We start from the raw sequence: 25,316 nt of genomic DNA on the forward strand, positions 1-25,316 counted from the left end.
GTTGCTCTGTCTTATTTGGCTTCCCTGTGGCCTTTTCACCAGCTGGTTGTTGAGACAGCTTTGCTCTTCGGCAGGAGTTGTTTTCCTCAGGTGTGTTCAGAGACTTGTTTATTTCCGTGGTTTCACTTGTGGCCTTGCGACCTCATGGCAGGTGCCATTACCTGGCAGACTGTCCCATTTCACATCGGTGCTTGTTGCCTTTTTTTTTTTTTTTAGTTGCAGTATAGTTGACACACGATGTACACGTGGTCTCATGTGTACTTAGTGGTACATGTACACGTGGTCTCATGTGCAGCTTAGTGTACGTAACTCCATACATTATACTATCCTCTTGTCACTTTTTGTCTCAGGAGTTTTGCTGCACTGGACTTTCCAGATGTCTGTGCTTTCTGGCCAAGGGCTGCCTCCTGCAGAGCAGAGACGGTTGGCAATTTCAGCAGAATGAACACCCGAGCTCCTCCCAGATCCCCCTTCCGGCCCCCCAGTTTAGATCTCCCTGGATCTCGTCACTGAGGTCGTTCCTGCCACCCACCCCTTACCGGCTTTAAGTGAGTGCCATGGCCAGCCAGCATTGTCATGTACTTCAGATGATAGAACAAAGAATTCTTGGGCACAACACCTCTACGGAAACCCTTTTTCCTTAGCTTACCAGTGGTTTGCCCTTTGACATGTCATGTACTCCTGGAAACCCTTCTTTCCTTCATTTTTCTTTCTTTTTAAAATGTTTTGTTTATTTATTTTGGAGAGAGAGTGTGTGCACAAGCAGGGGAGGGGCAGAGAGAGTGAGAGAGAGGTTGGGGGGGGGGCGGGGGTGGCGGTGATCCAAAGCGGCCTCCGTGCTGACAGCAGCGAGCCTGATGCAGGGCTCAAACTCCACAAAATGCGAGATCATGACCTGAGCCGAAGTCAGGTGCTTAACCGACTGAGCCACCCAGGGGCCCCTTCATCTTTCAAATGGGGATCCAAGTGTATGTATTCTTACCTACTTTATGAGGTTGGAAAGATCAGATGGAAGAATGTACGTGGAAGCCCTTTGTAGACTGGAAAGCACTGTTTAAATGTGGAGCTTTTACTGTTAGTATTAAACACAACATACTAGAACGCAGTATCTTGGATACACTGAAAAAAGCAGACAGTATTTGCCCCAAAGGAGACTTTTTTCTCAGGCAGCCAACAGGTCATCCCCAAGGCATGGGCAGTGCAGTGCTAACTTGCTCAGGCTTGAATTTGTCATAGCTCTCTCTGTGCCTCAATGGGGGTAGAGCTCTGGGTCCAGTAGGGAAAAAAAAAAAAAAAAAAAAGAATTAGGCCCTGAATATGTCAGAGGGAAGAGGAGGCCGGGCTTCTGTGTGATACAGCGCTCAGTTGGCTGAGGTGGAAGATACAGTTATTGAGGCGTGAGGGCTGTGGGATCACATAGAAGAGATTTAAAGCGGAAGGGAGGGCGCCTGGGTGGCTCAGTCCGTTAAGCGTCCGACTTCGGCCCAGGTCATGATCTCGTGGTTTGTGAGTTCGAGCCCCGCGTCGGGCTCTGTGCTGACAGCTGGGAGCCTGGAGCCTGCTTCGGATTCTGTGCCTTCATCTCTCTCTGCCCCTCGCCTGCTCACACTCTGTGTCTCTCCCTCTCTCTCAGAAACAAACGTTAAAAAAAATAATAAAGCAGAGGGGACCATATGAACAAAGTTTAGAGGAAGGAATATGCACGGTTTATTTGGGGAACACAAGTGATTCTATGTAAGTAGAACATTAGGGGCTGAGGCAGAACTGTAGGGGAAGTTGAGAAGTTGGGAAGAGGAAACTGGTTTCATGTCAGAAGGCCTGTGTGAGAAGCAAAGAACCTTGGATGTATTGTAAAGCATTAGAGGAAAGCTTCAAAGGAGTTTAACCTGGGAAGAGGCATGTTGATACCTGTTTTAGAAGATAACACACGGTGGTCTGGGCATATTCGTGTGCTGGGGCTGGCTTACATCAGCCAGTTGTGCACACTGATCCCCAACTGTGATATTAGCTTGACATTGACCACGCTGTGAACAGAAGTGGCAAATGATGCAAATCAGTTCCCACTTTCCCTGAAGCTGGTTGTTAAACACTTACCAGCTCAGTCAAGGGGCCATTTCAACGGGGTCTGGACGTCAGTCGTTTGTACACAAGGGACGTGTGTTCCAAATCCTTCAGGACCCAGCCCAGAATCCTCTGAATCAGAATCCAGGGAAAGTGATGGGTGGGAACCTATCTTTTAAAAACTTGCTAGGTGATTCTTATGTAGTCATTCTGGTACTGGTCTTTGGTTCAGGGCCGGGACAGTAGGGAAAGGGAGGAGGGATGGATTTAAAAGATGTGTCAGGTAGGAGCAACAGAACTCAGTGGCCAGTTAGAGGTAGGGAGTGGAGTTTCCTTGTTTGGACAACTCAGTGGATGGATGGAGATGGATGCATGGTGAGCTAAGGAAGGCCGGTAAGAGTTACCTGGTGGTAGGAGGCGCCTGGTGGCTTAGATGGTCAAGCATCTGACTCTTGATTTTGGCTCAGGTCATGATCTCACAGTTCGTGGGTTCAAGCCCCACATCAGGCTCTGTGCTGACGGCGTGGATCCTGCATGGGATTTTCTCTCTCCTTCTCTCTCAGCCCCTCTCCCCTGCTCCAGTGTGCTCTCTTCTCTCTCTTTCTCTTAAAATAAATAAATAATCTTAAAAAGAAAGAAAAAAAAAAAAGAGTTACTCAGTGGGGGGAGTGAGAGGGGGGGAAGAGAGCCTGGGGTGGTTTTGGATATGCTGAGAATTCTCTAGGGAGGCAGGATCTTCGTGATGTCTTACATGCATTTGGATTCAGGGAACCTGGTGCTTGGTAGGACAGTCAGATTTGGGACAACATGTGGGTTGTTGAAGGTATGGATCTGGAGGGCATTGTTGGGGGGAGAATGTGTAGGGAAGAGAAGGGGACGGGGGGCAGGACTCCAGCAACAACTTTTCAGAGAGTGGTAGAAGAGAAGCCAAGAGGTCCAGCAAACAGCAGTTTGCTTATTACTGAAGTCGGTGGTTCCATGGAGGGAGGAGTTCCTTCTTTCCAGCATTTCCAAAAGTCTGATAGAAGCCGCATATGCTTTTTTTTTTTTTTTAAGTTTATGTATTTATTTTGAGAGTAGAGAGAAAGAGGCAGAGAGAGAATCCCAAGCAGGCCCTGTGCTGTCAGCACAGAGCTGGTCGCGGGGCTCAAACTCACGGACTGTGAGATCATGACCTGAGCCCAAAGCCAAGAGTCAGACGTTTAACCAACTCAGCCGCCCAGGCGCCCCTGCATTTTTTTGTAATAAGAGTGACCAAAGAGTGTTTGAACTGTGGTGTGAGGCATGTTATTAGATGCTGACCTGAAGTTTTGAATGGTGGTTATGTATCTTTGATTAAAAACACACACGCAAATTAAGTAGGAGGCAAATAGTGTTTGGTCACATGCCAGAAAGATATCTTTTAAATATCATAATGGGGGGGCGGTGCCTGGATGGCTTAGTCGGTTAAATGGCCAATTTTTGCCACCATGATCTCCTGGTTTGTGAGTTCGAGCCCGGCATCGGGCTCTGGGCTGACAGTTCAGAGCCTGGAGCCTGCTTCAGATTCTGTGCCTCCCTCTCTCTGCCCCTCCCATGCTCGCACTCTGTCTTTCTCTCTCAAAAATAAATATTAAAAAAATAAAAAACTAAATAAAACAAAATATCATAGTTGGGGATATGGTTTAAAGGTTCTTGGTGTGGGGCTCTCTGTGAGTCCTGGGACTGTCTCTGGACTTGCCCCTGTGAGAGGAAATTGGTAGAGAAAGGACTTGAACTTCTTGTTTTGAATAGTTTAGATGAAGGAACCAGGATCAAGATGATTGTCAAGCATAAAGTTTTGCAGGGGGTGGGGGCGTGGGGGAGATGCCTGGCTAGCTCCGTTGGTAGGGCATGCGACTCCTGACTTTAGGGGCATGAGTGCGAGCCCCACGCTGGGTGTAGAGATTATTCAGAAAATAAAAATGAAATGTTTTGGGGTTATCTGTGGACAGAATGATTCTGGCTGGCATTGGCTTTGAGAAATCTACGCATCTTCCTACCACTTAGTCCAGAAGGCTCTGGATTAAGAAGCAAAGGATGTCTTAAAGGCTGGGAGGGGCACTGGGGGCTAGCTGAGAGGGTGGGGAGGCTGGCCAATGAGACGCCACTGCCTAGGGTCTCGACAACTTGTCAGAGACTTCACGTTCTGGGAAGCATCTTGGTTGGTCACAGTTATCACTGATTAAAGGTTTACCACTAAGTGACCTGGTTAATGCCTCTGTGCTCTCTTATGAGGGCTTAAGATTTCACAGTGAAGGGGAAGTAGTGGTCAAGGCCAAGGAAGCTACCAGGGCGTGGGAACCAGAGAAGAGTGGTACGTTCCTTAAGAGTGCTTGAAGAGAGAGTTTAAGTGGACACGAGTTCGCTTGCCCCCTTTCTTCAGAAGCCATTTGAGGAATATAATGGGGTAAGTATAGTTCTTTTAATTGTGTGCGGGGAAGGGCCTAGAATTTCACTGTAGGTCAGGGAACCTTTACGCTTTGGGAAAAATATCTCAGAACAGGGCATAAGAGAACATGATGATTTTTTTCCCCCTCCTCATCTGACGCTTAAGTATCTGTATACCTGAGAGCCAAGGATTGGTGACATTTGAAACTCCTAGACAATTCAGAAAGAAAGAAACAAAAAAGTTGTAGCTTTGAGCTTCAAAATCTTTTTCTATTAACTTTTTCCCTCTGGTGTTTAATTGGAGAAGCACATTCTTTCCTACCTCCCCTCCAGTGGAGGCTCTGTCAGGCATGAAGCCAGTCATCAAAAGTTGGAGCATACCTTTGGCAGGGGGGTGGGGCAGAGGAGGGCAGGCCTTAGGAAGGTTTTCTTTCTTTTTTTTTTTTTTTTTTTAAATTTTTTAACGTTTTTTTATTTTTAATTTTGAGACAGAGAGAGACAGAGCATGAATGGGGGAGGGGCAGAGAGAGGGGGAGACACAGAATCTGAAACAGGCTCCAGGCTCTGAGCTGTCAGCACAGAGCCCCACACGGGGCTCGAACTCACGGACCGCAAGATCATGACCTGAGCTGAAGTCGGATGTTTAACCGACTGAGCCACCCAGGCGCCCCGAGGAAGGTTTTCTTAACAGTAGCTGCTTTCTTCGGAAGGCTCGCATGTGTCTAAATCAAGTTGGTATCTCTAGAGCACCCATGCCTGGAATGTAGTCTGTTGGAAACTTCTTGAGGTCACAAACGATGCTTTACACACCGAATAAGGCCTAGGGTACTCTCAACACAGGCATCTGGGAATGCTGATGAACGTTTGGAAGTGTGTGGTCATCTGGAGAGAGAGTGTCATCTGTGCAGATTTGATAGTACTTACTCAGCAAAGTGTCTCTCTGGAGAGGCCAGGAGTGGTAAGTGGAAATGAAACATAAAATAGGATCTTTGCTCTTTAAAAAAAAAAAAAAATTTTAACGTTTTATTTATTTTTGAAACAGGGAGAGACAGAGCATGAACAGGGGAGGTTCAGAGAGAGGGAGACACAGAATCCGAAACAGGCTCCAGGCTCTGAGCTGTCAGCACAGAGCCCAGTGTGGGGCTCGAACTCACGGACCGCGAGACCATGACCTGAGCCGAAGTCGGCTGCTTAACCGACTGAGCCACCCAGGCGCCCCGGATCTTTGCCCTTAAATAACTTTACAGTGTGGCAGCAGGCATAGGGAACTGAATCATTAATTACTGTATCCCAAGGAATATGCTAATTTTTATGGTAAAGGGTAAGATAGAGCGATGTAGGACCATAGTGTAGGCAGGGGCCACCAAAGAAGATTTCCCGAAGGTGCTGCTTTTGAAGGATAATGATAGCTATAATAGTGAGTACCCAATGCCAGATCCCTTTCCAAGTATTCCATGGGTACTATTATTCACAACACCCCAATGAAGAAGATAACTGTTGTCGTCCCCATTTAATAGAGGTCAAAATTGAGTAGGTAGAAGAGTCAAGACTGGAACCCCAGCAGTCCCAAACTAGAGCCCTCAGGCTTAATCCAGGATGGGGTGAGTGGAGGAAAGGATATACCAGGCCCTGGGGGAAGTGCCTGAACCTGGGACAGGGAGGATCGCTGGAGGGGGTGTGGGCCACGTGGGAGCTGGAAGATAGATAGCAGTTAGCTTATTAGGGTTTTAATTGCTAAACTAAGGAGTTTGAACTTGGCTCATGAAATTATGGGAAGTCTGCAGGACTTTTAAGCCTAAAGAGACAGGATCGAATCTGCATTTCAGGAAGGCCATCAGGTGTCCAGGATAGACTGGAGTGGGGCCAGATTGGCAACAGGAAAAGCAGTTGGGAGCCTATTAAAGTAATCCCTGTGAAGAGTGATGAGAGCTTGGCCTAAGGCAATGGCCAAAGGAGTGATGAATGGAGGCCTGGACTGACTTGAGGGATACAAGGAGGTAGAATCTACAGCCCTTGCCGTTAAATCCAGATGGAGGTGCCTGTCTAGTGTTAAGAAACATGAACCAAAGCTTGAAAATCTAATTGGCTTTATTAATCCAGTCATGAATCAAGCAACCTTCTATCTAGCAAGTAGAGGGAGCTCTGAGGAGGTTTCTGTAGGAAGGAGGGCGAGGTAAAACATTAGCAAAAGAAAAGAAAGGATTATTTGAGGCAAGGTCACCTTCCCTTAGGGGAAAGGGGAGGGAGTCTTCTTATCATGCAGATTTTGTGCAGATTTTGGCCTTTGGAGAGGTCCAGGTGACAGATTACCTCCCTGGTGCAGACCGGAGAATTTCTGACTGAGCCCTTAGGACTCCAGGCTCCATTTCCGGGGGAGGTTGGAACTTGGCCTGTGTGACGCCATTTTGGACTTGTGGTTTTTTTTCTTTTTCACACTAGTTTGAATGAATCCTTGTGGAATGCAAGGGAAAGACAAAAAGATGGTGCATTCAGGATTGGCCGTGTTCAGTTTGAGATTCATGTTGGACTCCAGAGAGTTCAGTACCCATGCAAATGAATGACAATAAGTGTTCGTGACAGTTCTTGGGTGCTTTATTCTTTGTGGAAGCCTTCTGTTTAGCGCTCTATATTAGTTAACTTGCTCTATCCTCAAAACAGTTGTATGGAGTTACTTACATCTTAACAGGTGAGGTGATAGGAATGTAGAGAGAAATAGGCGGGTCTCCGTGACTCTGATGAGAAGTGACAGAGCTGGAGCTCAGATCCTGGGTTTGATTGGGGAACCTCTGTGCTGTCTAATAAAGCTTTCTGCAATGATGGACTTGTTCTGTGTCTGCACTATCTAATACAGAAGCACATGGCCACGTGTAGTTGTTGAGCACTTGAAATGTAACTAGTATGACTAAGGAACTCAATTTTTAATGAATGTAGATTTAAATAGCCACACGTGACTAGTGACGGCTCAGTCCTCTGCCCTGCTGTCTCTGGGAATCATCAGTATATCCATCATAACTGAAAGTTTGGTGTGGATACGATTCCCCAGAGAGGTGTTGTAGTGGATTCTTCTGTGGGTCACAGGCCTATCTGAGAATCGGTGGGAGCTATAAATCATCCCCCATGAATGTATAATATTATTGCACAGTATTTTGGTAATAACAGGTTCACAAAACTCAGGGTCCCCTGGCATAAAGCTGGGAGAGGAAGGAACCCAAACAGAATGTAAACTCATTGAGAATGGGGATCTCATCTGTTTTCTACTCTACACTCGGGATCGAGATTGCCAAACAATGCCTGCTACAGTTGGTATTTGATAATTTATTAAACGAGTGGCTGAAACAGAAACTAAGAGTCCATGAAGCTCCCGAAAAAAGAAGAGAAAAGCAAAAGTAGGACAAAACCCAAGAACCAGGAGAGGGTGGTACCATAGGAGGCAGAAGGGTGAAGTTTGAAGAATGGGAACAATAGTGCAGACCTGCCTGGGTAGTCAAATAAGATTAGGACATAACAGCTGTCATTGGCCTGGCAGTAATGGAGGTCCTGGTGGATGAAAGCATGGAAGGGTGGGGGGGCTGTCCAGATTTAGTGGACTAATTCACGAGGCAATGGTGAGGAAGTAGAGGCAGTGAGTGTGGAGTCCACTGCGTTCTCCATCTAGGTTGCCCATCAGAATCACTGGGAAGCGCTTGAAAGATACACATTCCTCTGGGTTCCTGGCTGGCTCAGCCGGAAGAGCGTGCAACTCAATCTGGGAGTCATGAGTTCGAGCCCCATATTGGGTGTAGAGATTATTTAAAAAAATAAATAAAGATAAATTAAAAAAACCCCACACATTCCTGGACGTGTTCAGACTCTAACCTGGCAAGTTGGGAGAAGGGCCAAGGAATGAGTTGTAATGAGTTGAAAGATATTTAGCTAAATTCTGAATCCCTGAATCTTTGACCATCCACCCCACCCAGCTGCAAATTTCCATGGGAGCCATTACACAGATCCCTTCCTGCTAACTTTGTGGACAAATTGTCAGTCTTCACGCAGAGTGTGTTATTTTCTTTATTATTTTTTTTTTAAATTTTTTTAAACATTTATTTATTTTTGAGACAGAGAGCATGAACAGGGGAGGGTCAGAGAAAGAGGGAGACACAGAATCCGATACGGGCTCCAGGCTCCGAGCTGTCAGCACAGAGCCCAACGCGGGGCTCGAACCCACGGACCGCGAGATCATGACCTGAGCCGAAGTCGGACGCTTAACCGACTGAGCCACCCAGGCGCCCCCGGTGTGTTATTTTCTAAGTAATTTTTGAGAACATTCAGGTATGCTGTGTAAGAAGCTGGCAGTCATTGGCAGTGCCCCAAATCACATCTGTTTACTTATTTTCTATTATTAGACTTGCCCGTATTCATTTGCCAAATGACAGACTATTCCCCTGCATTCTCTACTTCTTTGCCACCTGCTTTTCTTCCCCCGTGCAACTTTCCTACTCACACCAAAATGGAAAATGCCAGAGCCATTACACAGGTGAATAGAATTCAGCATGAAAATGCAGCCTTCTCTTTTGTCAGGTGACCCTACTTTTCAGGTCAGTGGCTCTCAAAAGTTTGACCATCAGTGTCTTTCTTCCTCTCTTCCTCCTATGCATTGGATGCTTCAAAAAATTTACCTGCCAAACTAACTGAGTATTGAATACAGTTGACGTCCACCATTGACGGTACACCCACCAAAGCTCAGATACTGCCCTAGACACTTTTTATATACATGATTTCTCCTGTGTCTAATCCTCACTGCAATCATTTGGGGGTATACCCACATCTGACACTTAGAAAAGTTAAATAACTTACCCAATGTCGTCCTGCTAAGTGGCAAAGTCAGGACTAGAGCTTGTGTCCCGCTGACTCTAAATCCTGAACTCAGATATTGTGATTGGATGACTCACCGCTTAATCCTCAACACCATTCTCTAATTTGGGGGGAAATAGGCTAAAAGAGGGTAAGGGACTTGGCCAAAGCAGAGGGCCAATAAAGCGAGGGCAAACCTAGGTTGGTCTTTCTCTGTGCTATTCCTACTACATCCACTGCCGAAAATAATGTCTCTCCCCATATCAAAGACATATATCAATCAAAGCCACTCTGAGTCTTGAAGCTTCTAGTTAGCATGAGGTAACACTCTAGATTGCTCTGGTGACAGCCGAAAGCAAAGAAATTTGATAGTCTGTACAGCCATAGTGTGGGTAAATGGATGGTTTCCATTAGGCTCTGGAAATAACAGCTTGCCCCTCCCTGTACCTGCTTGGAATCCCCCCAGTCTCTCAAAACCCACTCTGGGCTTAGGAGGCCATGACCCCTGTAGTATTGTCTGGGAGAGAAAGCTGTTTTTGCATATGAAGCACCCACTCAGGAAAGATGGCAAATTGAGTCTCCCTATCAGGGAAGCTGTACTTTCCAGAGGGCAAAAGGACACCTTCCTGGTGGCTTGTGGGTTTAGCCTGTACTTTCTGCAGGTGTTCTGGGTTGGGGGAGGGAGGAAGGGAGATCAGTGGAATCATGGGATTTATCCAGCCTGCACCGCGGAGCTTCCTGGCCATTGTCTGTGATCTTCTGTCTTTTGAGGTGTGCTTTGGCTCAGATTACAACGTATTTTTCCCAGCTTGTGCTAATGTTACTGGTTTGATATGACCTTCGAGGATAAGCTCCAAGCACTAGTTTGCTGGTGGAGAATAAAACAGGATTACGGATCTGATTTGTTTCAGCTGATGTCCCTTCGGAATATTCTGGAATTTAAAGAAGCCGCTTCCTCACCTGATTTAGTAACACACTCTAGTGTTTCAAAATTTAATTTATACAGTGGTTTTCATCTAAAGCTTGAATTTACAACAGGAGGGATTTACTTCTTTAGCCGTCTTGGGGGAATAGCAAACAGTTGCCTGTACAAATTTCTTTCCTTTCCATGGTAAGCCTATATTCAGTCACCTAGAGCCTAGATCCAAATCTTTGTTCAGAGTTGGTTGTTTTTTTTTTTTTTTAAAGGTTTTCTAACATTTTTATCTATTAGTGCCCCCTGCTGGACTTCTTCCAAGTTCTTCACTTTAAGCTGTAGAGCCCAGATGGAGCACTCAGTGTCACCAAGGCCTTCCCTTAAAATGGAGAGGTTGGGGATGTGGCCCTTGACCTCTGGCATTCCATAACTCCGGAAACACCCTATTCTGGTGGTCGCTTTTTCCATGACCTCAGGATACTGATAGATTTCATTCAGGGAGCAAGATGAGCTGCCCCTCTTCCAGGAGCTCTGTTTTCATTTGAATCAGGTTCATTTAAGAGAAGAATGGAAAGAGTTTATTGAGGCAACATCTCAATCTCTGGAGATTCTGCCCAACAATATTATTTCATGGGGATTGCGCGGAGGAGTGCTTGGCATCCATCTCACTTACTTAAGACTATCGAAAAACAAGTTCCAAGAATGAACGGGAGGAGACAGGACTAGTCCCCTCCTGGGAGCTGTAAAGGAGGAAGCACCCTGTGCACCCTGTGCACCCTGTGGCTGCCGCCACCATGGATTTATGTGCAGTCCCTCTTGTTCAGCGTCCACCTGTCTGACGTGGTCCCCGCCTGCCCCCAACAGAAGTGTGTGCCATCTGCCCTTCGTCCATCTTTGTAGAGTGGCCACACCGCAGTGCATGGTGACTATCTGTGCCTCTGTGTCCTTGTCTCCTAGCACAGTGCCTGGTACATGATAAGTGTGTGGTAAATGGAACGAAAATAGAATGTCCTTCTCTTCAGTTCCATCTGTCCTGGATCTATCTGAATTTCAAGTGTCCGTGCTGAAACCCTTGTCATCCAGCCACTCCTTCTCTTCCTGGCCCCAAGTAGTTTATGTTTCTGTAGCATTTAGTGTTTACTTCCAAGAGTTATGATGTTTGCTTTTAAAGGTAGTTGCTGGGGCGCCTGGGTGGCGCAGTCGGTTGAGCATCTGACTTCAGCCAGGTCACGATCTCGCGGTCCGTGAGTTCGAGCCCCGCATCAGGCTCTGGGCTGATGGCTCAGAGCCTGGAGCCTGTTTCCGATTCTGTGTCTCCCTCTCTCTCTGCCCCTCCCCCGTTCATGCTCTGTCTCTCTCTGTCCCAAAAATAAATAAAAAAACGTTGAAAAAAAATTTTTTTTAAAGGTAGTTGCTTACATCGACTCTTACGTTCCAGATTCTAAACACCTTGAGAGCAGGATCCTTAACCCAATTGATGTCTTCATTGTCCGTGACCCACAAAACGATGCCTTAACACATAATAATAATAGCAGTTATATACAGCATTTAATGTGCGCCAGGCACTCACTGTTCCCCATACTTCACATATGTTCATTCTTTAATCTTCACAACAGCTTAATGAGATAAGAACTATCATCAACATCTATCTCCATTTTGTAGGTAAGGAGAATGACATTAAGTAATTTGCTCAGCGTCCTATAACTAGGAAGCGAGGAGCTTGGATTCCGTCCCCGACAGCATATTCCAGAGTCTAGACCTTCATCGCTGCCTTGATGCCGCCTCTTGTTGGCACATGTGCACATGGAGGCCATTTACGTCAATACTTGTCTAGCGCATGTAGGTTATTTCTTGGTTATTTAGAACCAACAAACAGGTTGAAGGTGATCCATTGTCGCTTTCATCTCCACCGTCTGAACTGCTTCCTGAGCCACGGCAAGGCCAAGAGGGGGCACCAGAATGTTGGTTCTAGTTTGAATTTCAGAAGCGTTGGATGGATGAAGTTCTGACTTCAAAGGCAACAGTGCCATCTAGTGAGACAGCTTGCTAATAACAGCTCCGAATCCTTTTTCTGACACCCCGGTACATCATCCTTTCATTCTGGGAGCCCCAATATTAGCTTAACTTTAAGTTTTGATTGCCAGAGAGCGGGTAGGGTGAGAAGGAAGACTAGCTTAAATGGAGCCAAGCACAGTCTCTTCCTTGAAGAGGCTGCGATGCTGATCGTGGTCCTTTGGGTTTGTTGAGCCCCATTGGCTGTTAGTGCCCAACACTGGGCTCCAGACCCCGTCCCTTCTGCTTCTCCTCACGTGTGCTGCCAGTGGTATAGGCTGGTATTCCTCTCTTAATCCTTGCCTTTGGAGCTGTCTGCTCTGTTGCGACCATCTGTGAGTTGCCTGCTGGAGTACAGACCACATTCCAGGTTACGTAGGAGACGGTACGTGATGCATTATAGCAAGTTAGTCCCAACGTAAGAAATCCCACGGTCAACAACATTATAGCACAGTTTTGCAATGAGGAGTTTTTAACAGGCAAGTCTCTGAGACCTTGGGAAGGGGGTGTGATGAGTAGCCACTCCACAGTGAACAAGTAAGTGGCAAAAAAGTGCTAGGTGTAGAGTAAATGAGAGAGGAAGGGCTGGTATACACACTTCAGTTCTGCCAGGCAAGTGGAGGCTCTGTGTTTGGTGCTGTTTTGATTTCTAGGGGGTGTATGTGTTTGAAAACTTGATATCAATTGCTTCTAAGTTCATTTACTTCTTGTTGAAAGAATGGAATATAAGAGCATGGTTATAACTTCCCTCACACACACACATGAAATTATGTGCTGCTTTGGTTGGGAGTGAACGAGCCCTTACCCTACAAGACTGTTCAGAGGCTCAGCGTCCTGGGGATCTAGTGGAAGGAATATGCTCTGTGGAGATCAATGAATTTTTCAGTGGTGAGCAATCCATCAGAACAAGAAAACAATTTTGGTTATACTGGAGCCTGAGTTATAGCGACATTTATGGTAATAGGAATTTACCATTAATAAAATCTATGCGAAGCACAGGGTTTGCTAATTTTTTTGGTTAGGGGACAGATAAAATATTTTAGGTTTTGTGGGCCTAATGAGCTCACTGCATAACTTACAGCGGTGCCTTAACTATTCAGTTTGCCATTGTAGGTAAACAGCAGCCATAGATAATATGTAAATGAATAGGTATGGCTGTGTGCCAATAAAACTTTATTAATGATTATGAAATTTGAATTTCATATAATCATCATGTGTCATGAAATAGTATTCTTGTTTTGAGTCCCCCCCCCCAATCATTTTTTTTTTTAACACCTGTTCTCAAGGGACCGTAAAAGAAAAAAACAACAGGCAACTTCAGATTTGGCCTGGGGGGGAGGTGGGGGGGGGGGCTGTAGTTTCTGGACTGCTGATCAGATGTTTGGATTAGTTAAAAAAAAAAAATTATTTGTTCATATGTTCAGTTAGTGTCATAAGACGTCTGAACAGCTTTTCTCTCTCAAGTAAAATGAAAGGTGGCTGAATTCTATCTACTATAACCTCAGCGTAAGCACTTTAAAGAGCTCTGTGAACTTGAATCTCATCTTGGGCTGGGGTGGAGGGACTCTGCCCTCTAATCCCTCCTTGGCCTTCCCAGGAGGAAGAGAAGCAGGCCTGGTGACCCCTGCCCCCATCAGGTCTTTCTCCCTACTGGAACTCTCCTTCTCCCCCTCCTCCCTCCCCACCCCCCCACCCCCACCCCCAGCCCCACCCCCGCCCCCCGCCCCTGCATCTTGAGAGTCTCCAGTGAGGTTGAAGAAACGTGGGATTGTTACCCTGGCATATGGATTAAGAAGCCCACGTATAAAAAGTACTGGAGGGATTTGCTCACTGAGATTAGGTCCCCAAGGAAGAATAAGGCAACAGGTCGAGATTTTCCACTTCTGCCTCAAATGAGCTGGCTGGAGTTTGCATCACATTTGTATCCTTTCTCCTATCTATTGCCTGTCAGTACACTCTCTGTGTACAGAGTTACATGGGGGAACTTGTGTCTTTAAAATTTTGTAACCCCGTTTCTTTGTCAAGCTGTGGAGTTGAGCTGACCTCCCCCAGGGTTGAGAAAGAAGTTAACGGCTCACATCCTGTGTCTTTCTGCAGCAGCCAGCAGAGTAGCCAGCAGAGCAGCCACGACGATGATTCCAGCAGGTTCCTGAGTCCTCGAGCGCGGGAAGAAAGGTAAGGCCAAGAGTGGGGGGAGCGGTGGGCTGAAATGATTGCGCATGATCGTCCTTCTGGTGCCTGGAGAACCGTGGGCAAAGGCAGGGTGGGAGGAGGCTTCCAGACGTCTGTGCTCAGACTGGCCAGGAAGACAGGACATTCGCCCGGGAAGTGAGAGGGTGTAGCACCAAGGGACTGGCTCTAAAGGCTTTTGGTGTTCGGCAAGGAGCAAAGCCAGTAGGTGGCCAATCAGAGATCCCGGGAGGACCTCAGCGTGGACTTGGCTTGAGGCACATCTTAGCGGCTGGGTTGCCGGGTGGATGTGCCTGAAGAAGAGCCGCGTGGCCTGGCGTGCCGTGTGTGGCATCAGGTGGTGGCAGAGCACCGGGGTAAGGGTGGACTGTGATGTCAGAGGTGAATGAGGGTGGATAGATAGGCAGGGGGCAGGGAGGAGGGAGAGGCTCTTGGGGTCTGACTCGTTAAACCCTGAGGATGGGAGCACCAGCCGGCGTCTACGTCGTCCCGTAGTGCCCGTGCGCGGCAGACAGGGGTCCGCTGTAGCGGGTGAAACTGTGCCAGGGCACGTTGACCGCACTGATGCTGACGAGAGGGGGGTTTCGGTTGGCATGCCGCGGGGCTCTGCTTTTGGTCCAGCTCTGGTTTTTGTCAACAAACTGAATGAGAAAGGAGAAGGTACTTCTATGTCATTTATCAGACTTCTGGCAGACAGTCAGCTGAGAGGGAATAGAGAGAGAAGACCAAGGATGACAGGCTCAGGCTTTAGTATTTCAGATGGAACCGTGGGCGCCAATGACAAGATTTTTTTTGAAGGAAATGTGCCATTATATTTATATTATGTGCTTATAAATCTATAGTAGAATAGTTTTTTTTTTTTAAGTTTATTTATTTTGAGAGAGAGAGAGAGAGAGAGAGAGAGAGAGAGAGAGCAAGCAGGGAAGGGGCAGAGAGCGAGGTATCCCAAGCAGGCTCTGTACTGTCACTGAGCCCTCAAGAACCATGAAATCATGGTCTGAGCTGAAGTCAAGAGTCGGGCGTTTAACCGATTGAGCCGCCCAGGCGCCCCTAGAGTAGTTGCTTACCTATAGGATTGCCACAGGGAGCCTACCTTGACAGGATTTCATGTGAAAAGGAATCTGTGGGTTTTATTTACCAGCAAAATTACGAACCCATAGGATGACACAGGGACCAGATGATCTTTTAAAGTCCGAATTCATTCATGGAAGTGTGGAGCATGGATTAGAAAGAGAAAAAGATCTTCCTGGTCTGTACTGGTTTGACCATATGTGGTGTATCGTGTCTAGTTCTTTGGAAATACATGTATTGATAAATTAAGAATCTGGAAGGAAGGATCGCGATGATAACGTAGTATGATAAGGACCAGTTGAAGGAAAATGGCTTAGCCTGGAAAAGAGAAGGGTTTCAGTGACTCTAACAACTGCTCTTTAAATACCTGGAAGCCTAAGAAATAGAGCTAGAGCGGGAGAGGTCATAGGGAGAAGCATTTCAGCTCTGGGTAAGGAAGAATTCTGTGGTTACAGCTGGACTGTAATGGTATAGGCCTTGCAGAGATGCGTACTATCCCCTCAATAGAAGTGTTCAAGCTACAGCCGTAGTGGATCAAAAGGGGACTGTCTCCTGGGGAGAGGGTAGGGCCTTGCTAATCCTTTCATAGATCTCTTTGCATTATAAAGTTGTATGGGTTCTGCCCTAGTCCTCAAGTATCAGTTTAGCTCATCAATTCAAACTGAGGGGATAGGAGGCAGGGGGCCCCCAGGGGTAAAGACTAATCAATCTTGTTAAGATGCTTCCTCAGTTGCCATCTGATGGCAGTTCCCTCTGTCTCTCCAGTGGCCCATACACTCTCTTGTCAGTGCCTTCTGGGTTTCATCAACCATACTCTCAAAATTAACAAAAAATTAAAAAATTTGAAAAAAAGGGGGCTGTGGGGGCACCTGGGTGGCTCAGTCGGTTAGGCGACCGACTTGGGCTCAGGTCATGATCTCGCGGTTTGTGAGTTCGAGCCCCATCTCGGGCTCTGTGCTGACAGCTCAGAGCCTGGAGCCTGCTTCAGATTCTGTCTCCCCCTCTCTCTTACCCCTTCCCTGCTCGCGCTCTGTGTCTCTCTGTCAATAATAAATAAATGTTAAAGAAAAAAAAAAATTGAGAAAAGGGGCCGTGGAGTCCCCCTGGCTCAACTCCCTTCCCTTTTGCTTGGACATTGCACATTTCCTGAAGTGTCCCGTCCCGTCCTGGGAGAGAGGAATAGGCCGTGAGTTGCAGGCTCTAAAACGTTTCTCCCGAGGCAAACTTCATCTCTTACTCCAGGACATGACTACCTGAGCATTAGAGAGAGCTCTGTCTTTCGTTTTCTCTTTGGGGTTGTACGTTGACATGAATCATATTCTAGCTCCTTCTCTACCCACTTCCTCAACCAAATGAAATGTTGCAAAGGTTCTCCAGTCTGAACCTCTGCCCAGAAAAGTCCTCGGATGTCTTCCCTGGGCCTTCCCATCCCTGGCCCCCTGAAAGGCCCCTAAACTCTTCAGCTCCCCTTGGGCAGTACAGGAAACAAAGCTCTGATCAGAAGTATGCCTCCCGTGGTGATCTCTGCGGACCCCCTCCTCCCAGAAGCTCAGGACTGGTATGTGTTCCACGATGGCCATTCTGAAGGAAGTCTTTTTCTTTTTTTCTCATCCAGTTGGTTCTCCTGGAGAGAACAAGTCCCCAGAGTGCTAATTAATCACCAGTCTCAGTTCAGAACAAACCCTTACTCCCTGCCCCTAATCCTTCCTATAATATGTTTTTACCCAATTAAGAGACTCTCTGGGGTGTTTTGGATGTTGGTCTGCAGTTATCCTGGCCTGGGGCAAGCGTGAGATCCAGACCCTGGGGAGATTTTCAGCTGTGGTGGGGATCCCACTTCCTGCTCCTCACTCTGGGCCCCATTGAATGGACAGTGCCCCCTGCTGGGTATGGCGGCATTTCCTACAGAGGCCAAGCCTTAGTGGAATGTCATTTACCCTTGAGAATTTCCATGGGAGGCCGCAGAGCAGGTATTATGGATCGAAAATGGTCAAGTCGGTGGGAAATATGGACCCTTTTCTGTGGCTGCTCCTAATTTTCCAAACCACGTGGTCAATTATCAGATGAAGGATAGTTTCATAGAGTTTCTTTCTTTCTTTCTTTCTTTCTTTCTTTCTTTCTTTCTTTCTTTCTTTTCTTTCTTTCTTTTTTTCTTTTACAGAATTATATTTCTTTTTTTTTTTTTAATTTAAGTTTTTTTTAATTTACATCCAAATTAGTTAGCATATAGTGCAACAGTGATTTCAGGAGTAGATTCCTTAATGCCCCTTCCTCATTTAGCCCCTCCCCCATCCCACAACCCCTCCAGTAACCCTCTGTTTGCCCTCTGTATTTAAGAGTCTCTTATGTTTTGTCTCCCTCCCCGTTTTTATATTATTTTTGTTTCCCTTCCCTTATGTTCATCTGTTTTATCTCTTAAAGTCCTCATATGAGTGAAGTCATATGATTTTTGTCTTTCTCTGACTAATTTCACTTAGCATAATACCCTCCACGTAGTTCCATCCACGTAGTTGCAAATGGCAAGATTTCATTCTTTTTGATTGCCGAGTAATACTTGGCATCTTCTTTATCCATTCATCCATCGATGGACATTTGGGCTCTTTCCATACTTTGCTTATTGTTGATAGTGCTGCTATAAACATGGGGGTGCATGTGTCCCTTCAAAACAACATACCTGTATCCCTTAGATAAATACCTAGTAATGCAATTGCTGGGTCGTAGGGTAGTTTTATTTTTAATTTTTTGAGGAACCTCCATACCGTTTTCCAGAGTGGCTGCACCAGCTTGCATTGCCACCAACAATGCAAAAGAGATCCTCTTTCTCCACATCCTCGCCAACATCTGTTGTTGCCTGAGTTTTTAATGTTAGCCATTCTGACAGGTGTGAGGTGGTATCTCATTGTGGTTTTGATTTGTATTTCCTTGATGATGAGTGATGTGGAGCATTTTTTCCTGTGTCGGTTGGCCATCTGGATGTCTTCTTTGGAGAAGTGTCTATTCATGTCTTTTGCCCATTTCTTCACTGGATTATTTGTTTTTGGGGTGTTCAGTTTGATAAGTTTTTTATAGATTTTGGATACTAACCCTTTATCTGATATGTCGTTTGCAAATATCTTCTCCCATTCTGTCGGTTGCCTTTTAGTTTTGCTGATTGTTTCCTTCGCTGTGCAGAAGCTTTTTATTTTGATGAGTTCCCAATAGTTCATTTTTGCTTTTGTTTCCCTTGTCTCCAGAGACGTGTTGAGTAAGAAGTTGCTGTGGGCAAGATCAAAGAGGTTTTTGCCTGCTTTCTCCTCGAGGATTCTGATGGCTTCCTGTCTTACATTTAGGTCTTTCATTCATTTTGAGTTTATTTTTGTGTATGGTGTAAGAAAGTGGTCCATCTGCATGTCTCTGTCCAGTTTTCCCAGCACCACTTGCTGAAGAGACTGTCTTGATTCCATTGGATATTCTCTCCTGCTTTGTCAAAGATTAGTTGGCCATACGTTTGTGGGTCCCTTTCTGGGTTCTCTATTCTGTTCCATTGATCTGAGTGTCTGTTCTTGTGCCAGTACCATGCTGTCTTGATGATTACAGCTTTGTAGTATAGCTTGAAGTCTGGGTGAGGTATACTTTCAACTGGTTAAATAAAACATCACTTTTCCTTTTTCTTGTATGAGGTTCAGAATAGATACAATATTTAGAGATAAACTAGCTGTCCTACTTAGCTTAACAAATGTCTACATGGCAGCAAAGGGGGAAATGCCTCGGTGTGCTGTCCAAGTCCTAGGGCTTCTGAGAATTTTTCTTCTCATTCACATCAGTGTTGATTCCTGAAGAAAAAAGCCTTTGGAACTGTGATAGGGGCAGGGGGTGGGTGGGTACAGGGAGGAAGTCATTTCCTGGGCAGGTGTGCATCAAGAAAAGTTGATTTGAGGAAGAGAATCAGCTTTTTGGAAATGAGGGTTGTCTCAGAGATAGGAATAACGCCCTCAGGTTTCTAGTGGAAAGAAAGCAGAATAGATCCAGCTTTCCCAAAGTCTGTATGTGTGTGTGCGTCATTGAATGTGGGGCATAGATCCATTTTCATGCTTCTAGGGTAAAGCCAGGGGTACACTTAAAAAAAATTGGTTCCCTGGTTCAGCCCAAACTGGACCAATTGTCAGGGTTCCTCACGTTGCCAGATCTTTATTTGGTACATTCACAGAATGGCAGGAACTGTCAAACAGCCAGGGCTGTAGAAAAAGGAGCTATTTTACTAAGGACTTTATGTACACAATGTTAGTTTCAACAAAACGTGGTCTCGGTCGACCGGGAAGCCTTTCAGTGGTAGGAAGGTTGAGACCCAGACAGGGCAGGGGACTAACCGAGCGCTGAGGCCAGGCTGTGTGCGTTCACGTATCCATTTCTGCGTGCAGACACGTGCGCCCCAAACCCTTGTTAAGATACTGGGGAGCCTGCTAGAGTCCAGGCTGTGAGATGGATAGAGAGGTTTCCTCGCTGGCGGGCTGTGTGTGTGGTGTCCTAGAAAGACAGACCCAGACCTTGAAGTCAGACCCACTTAGGTGTTCGACTAACCTTCTTCCTTATTAACTGCATTTTTAAAAGCACCTTACTTAGCTTTACTCACCCTTGTTTACTCATCTATGAAAGTCTTTCCTTGAAAGAAATAAATGAGATAATATGTGTAAGGTGCTCGGTACTTAGCAGGTGCTTAGGGAGTGTTAGCTGATGATGTGAGATTTCACTCTGTTTCCTAGCGGATCTATATATACTCTGCTGTCCTTGAAGAAGCAGAGACAGAAAGAACACATAGGATATTGATCGCCCATAAAATGTCAGATGTGGACACTAAGACTAACTAGATGAAAGCCCGGTAGTTCCCCTTGGGCACCTTGTTGTCTCATGGTGAGACACACCTATAATGTCATGTTTTATAATGGACTCGGAATTCTGTATACAGTAATAACACGGAAGAATTTGTTCACTTATCGCGTCTAACCCTGTGCCATGCGTCTTGCACAGACTTTGAAATGCAGTCCTCTCAACAGCCCCATCAAATAGATGCTGTTATTACCTGCACGTTAGAGTGTAAGAAATGGAGGCTCAGTGGAGCTACCAGATTTGCCCCAGAGTAGCACAGCTACTGTGCTTGGGGCGAGAGCAGGGAAAAGGGAGGAGGAGCCCGAGGGATCCAGAAAGACTCCACAGAAGGAGATGTGCCTCGCTGAGAGCTACAAGATGAGTAGGAATCTGTCACACGGGCTGCATTCGCAGGCGACAGAACAAGATGTACATAAGCAGGGAGGCGTGAGAAAGCCAGGCATGTTCAGGGACTTCAGATACTTCGGTATCGCTGCGGATCATGTCCCAGGAGGGGAGTGGCTAGTGAGTGGCTAGCAATCATCTTTGCACAGGTAGACAGGTGCCGGTCCTGCCACAGCCCGCTGTGACAGAGTGGGCTTCCTTATGGGGGAGGAGAAATGAGGGAGAGGTTTTGATGAAGGGGGTGCCCAGATCACTTACAGATACTCTTGGTGACAAAAGTCACTTTGGTCCTCGTGGGAGAGATGGATTTAAGGGGCTTCGTTGAAAGCAGACAGACAAGGAAGGAAACTGACAATGATTTACCTAATCGTTCCCTCATTTAACAAGCATTTATTGAGCACATACTATCAGCTAGCTACTCTTGTAAATGTTGGGGGCCGCAGCCATGAACAGGTAACTTGTCCCCCATCTCTTGATGCTTATGTTATTGCAAGTGGACACAGATATAAACAAACAAGTGAATAAGAAAGCACCAAATGGTAACAAGGGCTATAGAGAAAATGAAAAAGAGTGATACAGCGGACCAAGGCTTTTTAGGACAACTCTTAAGCGGGAAGGGTCACCTTATTGACCTGGTGATATTTAAGCCAAGACCAGATGGGCACATTTCTGAATAAATGGTAGTGAGGACGGAAAAGGAGGAACCAGTTGAAGAAGTTTGTTAAGTAGGTTTGGCAAAGCTTATCTACATCTGGGTTGAGGAAGGGTACCTAGTGTGAGCCTAAGGTTTCTAGTGGGAGCAGCAAATAAAAGGTACCATAGTCCACAGGTTTAATGCCTACCTGGGTTCTGATTATGCTTCCAACTGCGTGCTGTGTGACCTTGAGCAAACCACTTCACCTCTGTGCCTCAGTCTCCTCATCTATGAAATGGGTATAATAATAGTTCATACTTCATGAGTTATTGGGAGGAGCGTGCGTATGTGTGTGTCGTCTACAACAATTTGAATAGTGCCTGGTGCTTGCTCTGGTTATTAATATATTATTATTAAAATACTGAGTAAAGGGGGAAGAATTTGAAGTGTGGAAGTGATAGTGGATTTAATTTAGACACGTCGAGCGTGTTGGTGGAGAGGTAGATACACTAGCCAGTGGCCTGCACCTGTTTGAAGCTCAGGAGACAGGACTAAAACTACTTGTTTGGCAATGAGATTGTAGTCGAGGCAAGAATCAGGATCAGCAGAGTGTAAGCAGAAGGCAAAGGAAGACGGAATTTGCAAAAGATTGCCCAGTAAGTAGAAAAGACAGAAATACAGAGGTGAGAAGGAAGAATCCAAGAGGAAAGAGATAGGGAAGGTAAGCACTAAACAGGATCTTCTGCAGTGGCCGTTAGGATGTCACTGGGAACCACCAATTAGTTTTAGAAGGGTGTATGGGAAGGAAGGGAGAAGAGACTGAACATGGAGAATTTATTCTAGGAGTTTCCCTGGGAGGAAGAGAAATAGAGATGAAAGCTAGAGGAGAAAACGGGGGTGATTGGGGAGAATTTTTGTTTTAATATAGGGAGACACAAGCATGCTTTAAATGTACGAAGTGGAAACCCACAGGTCAAGGATGTGAATTTCAGAGAGGACATCATCCATTGATGCACTCAACAAACACTTACCAGTTGTGCAGTAGGTATTCACCGAGTTTCCAGGCTTGTCGAGGAGACAGGATTAACGCACCTGAGGGTATGGCTTAGAAAGGACAAACTTGGGTGTGTGCATTAAAGGAAGGGTCCCGGGAGAGAGTATATATGGAAGAAACTGGCCCCAGACAGAGGGGGCGGGGCCAGGGTGGAGTGGTTGAGTTCACAACAGGTGAGCAGGAAGCAGTGGGATGAGATGAGATGAAATGGGGGCAGGAACTTGGTTGGCCATGACCAGGACTTGAGTCTTTATGCCAAGAGCATCAGGAAGCAATTGAGAGTCTTTAAGAAGGGAGGCCACAGCATCACATTTGCATCCTGGAAAGATTGCAGTGTGGAGAAAGGGTGGAGGCGGCCCTGGCGGGTGCAGGGAGATCAGCTGGGGCAGTTACAATAGTCCAGTTAAGGGATGTGGGTGGCTTGGATTTGAGATGGTGGTCGTAGGGGTGTGTGTGTGTGTGTGGTGTGTGTGGGGGTGGGGGAAGCAGATGGATTCAGGATACATTTAGAGGATTAAAATGTCCAGGACTTGGTGATGGATTGGATTTAGAGTGTGAGAGAGCAGGGAGGTCCTCACAGTTAGTTCTGGGATTCCGACTTGGTCAGCTTGGCTGGTACCACCTACTGAAGATAAGGAAGCAAGGTTTCGGAGGAGGCAAGGAAAGATAGATCTAGATCACAGGTGAACAGATTGGCCTTGGAAAGACCATAATGGCTGTGGATGCAGGTGAGTTCACACGCCATGGGGAGGGTGGGAAGGCGAGGAGGCTGATAGCAGCAGGATCTATTTTCTCCGTGTAATAGAAACAAAGATTATTTCCTAAGATCAAGCAAGGTGGACGGAGAACAAGTGTGAGCTTTGGGTATAATCAGTTTGGGGGTTGCCTGTGTCACCTTTTCTCCGACGGGCTGAAAAGATGCCCACGTCTTCCGTGTCTCACCAGAACTCACCCTTGTTTCTTCCGGTTGGAGAAGGGAGAGCATGTTTTTTCACCCCTGTCTGAGAGGCTGTGGTTCGTTCTGTCCAGCACTGGCCTCCTGGTATGTGCTGTGTGGTTCCCTTCTCTGTCTCCCCCTAGCCCAGGAGACCCCGGAGGACAGAAACGGTATCTCTTCTGTCTGGCACAGCCTAAGTGCTCGGCAGATGCTTGTGGAATTCGTGAACGAACAAATGGAGGAACCAAGGTAATGGAATTTGAGGCCACAGGGCAAGCCTCCGGGGTGGAAGGAAAGGCCAGAGTGCAGGCTCAGGAATTTCACCTCAGGTCTAGCCGCCAGAATCCATAGCCTCCTAGTAGAAGGAAAGATGCTTTCAGTTCTGCTGACCCGATCCCAGAAATTGGCCCCAAATAGCATATTTCCCAGAGCACCGTGTAGTTCCATCTACCCGCCCGGGCACCGAATTCCCCGTGGCCCCGTGGACACTCAGGTGACCTCTCGGCCAGCTCCCTCACCACGAGGAAGGAGCCCAGTCGCAAACCCTCTGGGAGCGGTGCCCGCGGGCCCTCCCCCTCCCTCTGGCACCAGCAGCTGACATCACATGTAGGTACAGCCCTATCCTCCCTGGCGGAGGACGAAGGAGAGGAGGAAACTCACCAAGTGCCCAGAGCCTTGCCAGATGTTGAAAGACGGAGCGGGGCTCTGTTCGGAGCTGTGGCTTGGGCCGCAGCCAGAGGGGATCCTGGTAACAGGGAGCCTCAGGCTCTCCCTCCCCGGGGCCCTCCACCTGCCTGTGTCTGGGACTGAACACCAGGGCCGCGAGGGCTCCCGTGCAGGAGCTGCGGCGGACAGCTGAAGGAACCGCGAAAGCAGCACGTCCATGCAGCTCCGGAGTGAGCCCCGAGCCCTTGAGGTCCCAGCTGCCATGTCGCGGGCCCTCCCCTGAGCCCAGCATGGTACAGAATCTGCGCTCCGAGACAGTCTCCTGCAGCACGGCCGTGAAGCAGGCCTGTCACTACCACGTCTCCTCCCTGAGGAAGAAGCTGTTCTTTCTACGAGCCAAGTAGGTGGCAGGGGGCCCCTGGAAAGTAGGACACGAGGACTCGGCCCTTGGCCTGGTCGGGGTTGACCCGGGGCTCTTCACAGAGGCAGGAGGGCTTTGGGGGGCTGGCCCCCGTGTTCGGGGGCTGTTGGAGTTCTTTGCCAAGTGACAGCCCCTCAGGAGGGAGGAGCGGGCTGTCGCAAGAGGCTGAAGGTAAGGGATAGAGGGGTGCAGCCAGGCGAGGCTGTGTGGCCTTTGGTCAGAATGGATGGAACGCATGACTGGGCCTTACTGTCTGCCAAGGATGTGTCCAGCTCGCCCCGCTCTTCGTAACTGGCCAGGGCTTGTTAATTTTCCTCCCTCATGGTACATCACTTAGGTTGGTAAAGAACTTGGAGGTCCCAAGAGAAAGGTGCTCTAGAGAATGGAATATTCTGTCCGGTGCCTTTGGGGTGTCGACAGTTCCATTCCAGCGAGAGAGGACCTGTGAGTGGGGTATTTGGGGGGTGCGGACTCTGTGCGTTCACTTCTTACAAGGTGTAGTCACTTGGGACTTTGCTCTGACTCCAGGGCCACTCGAGCAGACTGCCGGGGAGACGTGAGGATAAACCGGGTGTGGGGCGCTTTTTCCTGGTGTGTGTGGGGGGGGGACTGTACCGGCACTGTGGTGCGGTGGCTCGCTGGTGAATATGTCCCTTTGTGACAAGCAGAGGGGAGGAGGTGTCCTGGAGGAGAGAGAGGTTCCAGCCCCTAGCATCTGAGTTAAACTCAGAGCCTGACGGGCGTTGGAGAGAGAGGGGCACGTAAGCCTAAGGGCAGGCTTCCGGGTGTTTTTTGTTTTTTTTTTTTTTTTTTTTTTTTTTTTTTTTT

At 47.2% G+C, this 25,316-nt stretch overlaps 1 protein-coding gene across 12 annotated transcripts in view; it reads left to right on the forward strand.

Annotated features, from left to right (window-relative positions):
• The window catches only part of GRAMD1B (GRAM domain containing 1B), a 246,331-nt gene that overhangs the window by 93,223 nt on the left and 127,792 nt on the right, over positions 1 to 25,316 (forward strand). For 11 of the 12 annotated variants that reach the window (XM_040483360.1, XM_040483348.1, XM_040483347.1 and 8 more), the window contains exon 2: positions 14,366 to 14,443. In XM_040483360.1, the coding sequence (XP_040339294.1) occupies positions 14,366 to 14,443 (78 nt within the window). Of the gene's footprint in view, positions 1 to 14,365; positions 14,444 to 24,173; positions 24,468 to 25,316 lie in introns of those variants that run through there. The other variant, XM_040483358.1, reaches the window with a different exon arrangement.

Source organism: Herpailurus yagouaroundi, unplaced genomic scaffold (assembly GCF_014898765.1).
Source record: "Herpailurus yagouaroundi ecotype Mexico unplaced genomic scaffold, PumYag 161, whole genome shotgun sequence".
Classification (NCBI taxonomy): domain Eukaryota; kingdom Metazoa; phylum Chordata; class Mammalia; order Carnivora; family Felidae; genus Herpailurus; species Herpailurus yagouaroundi.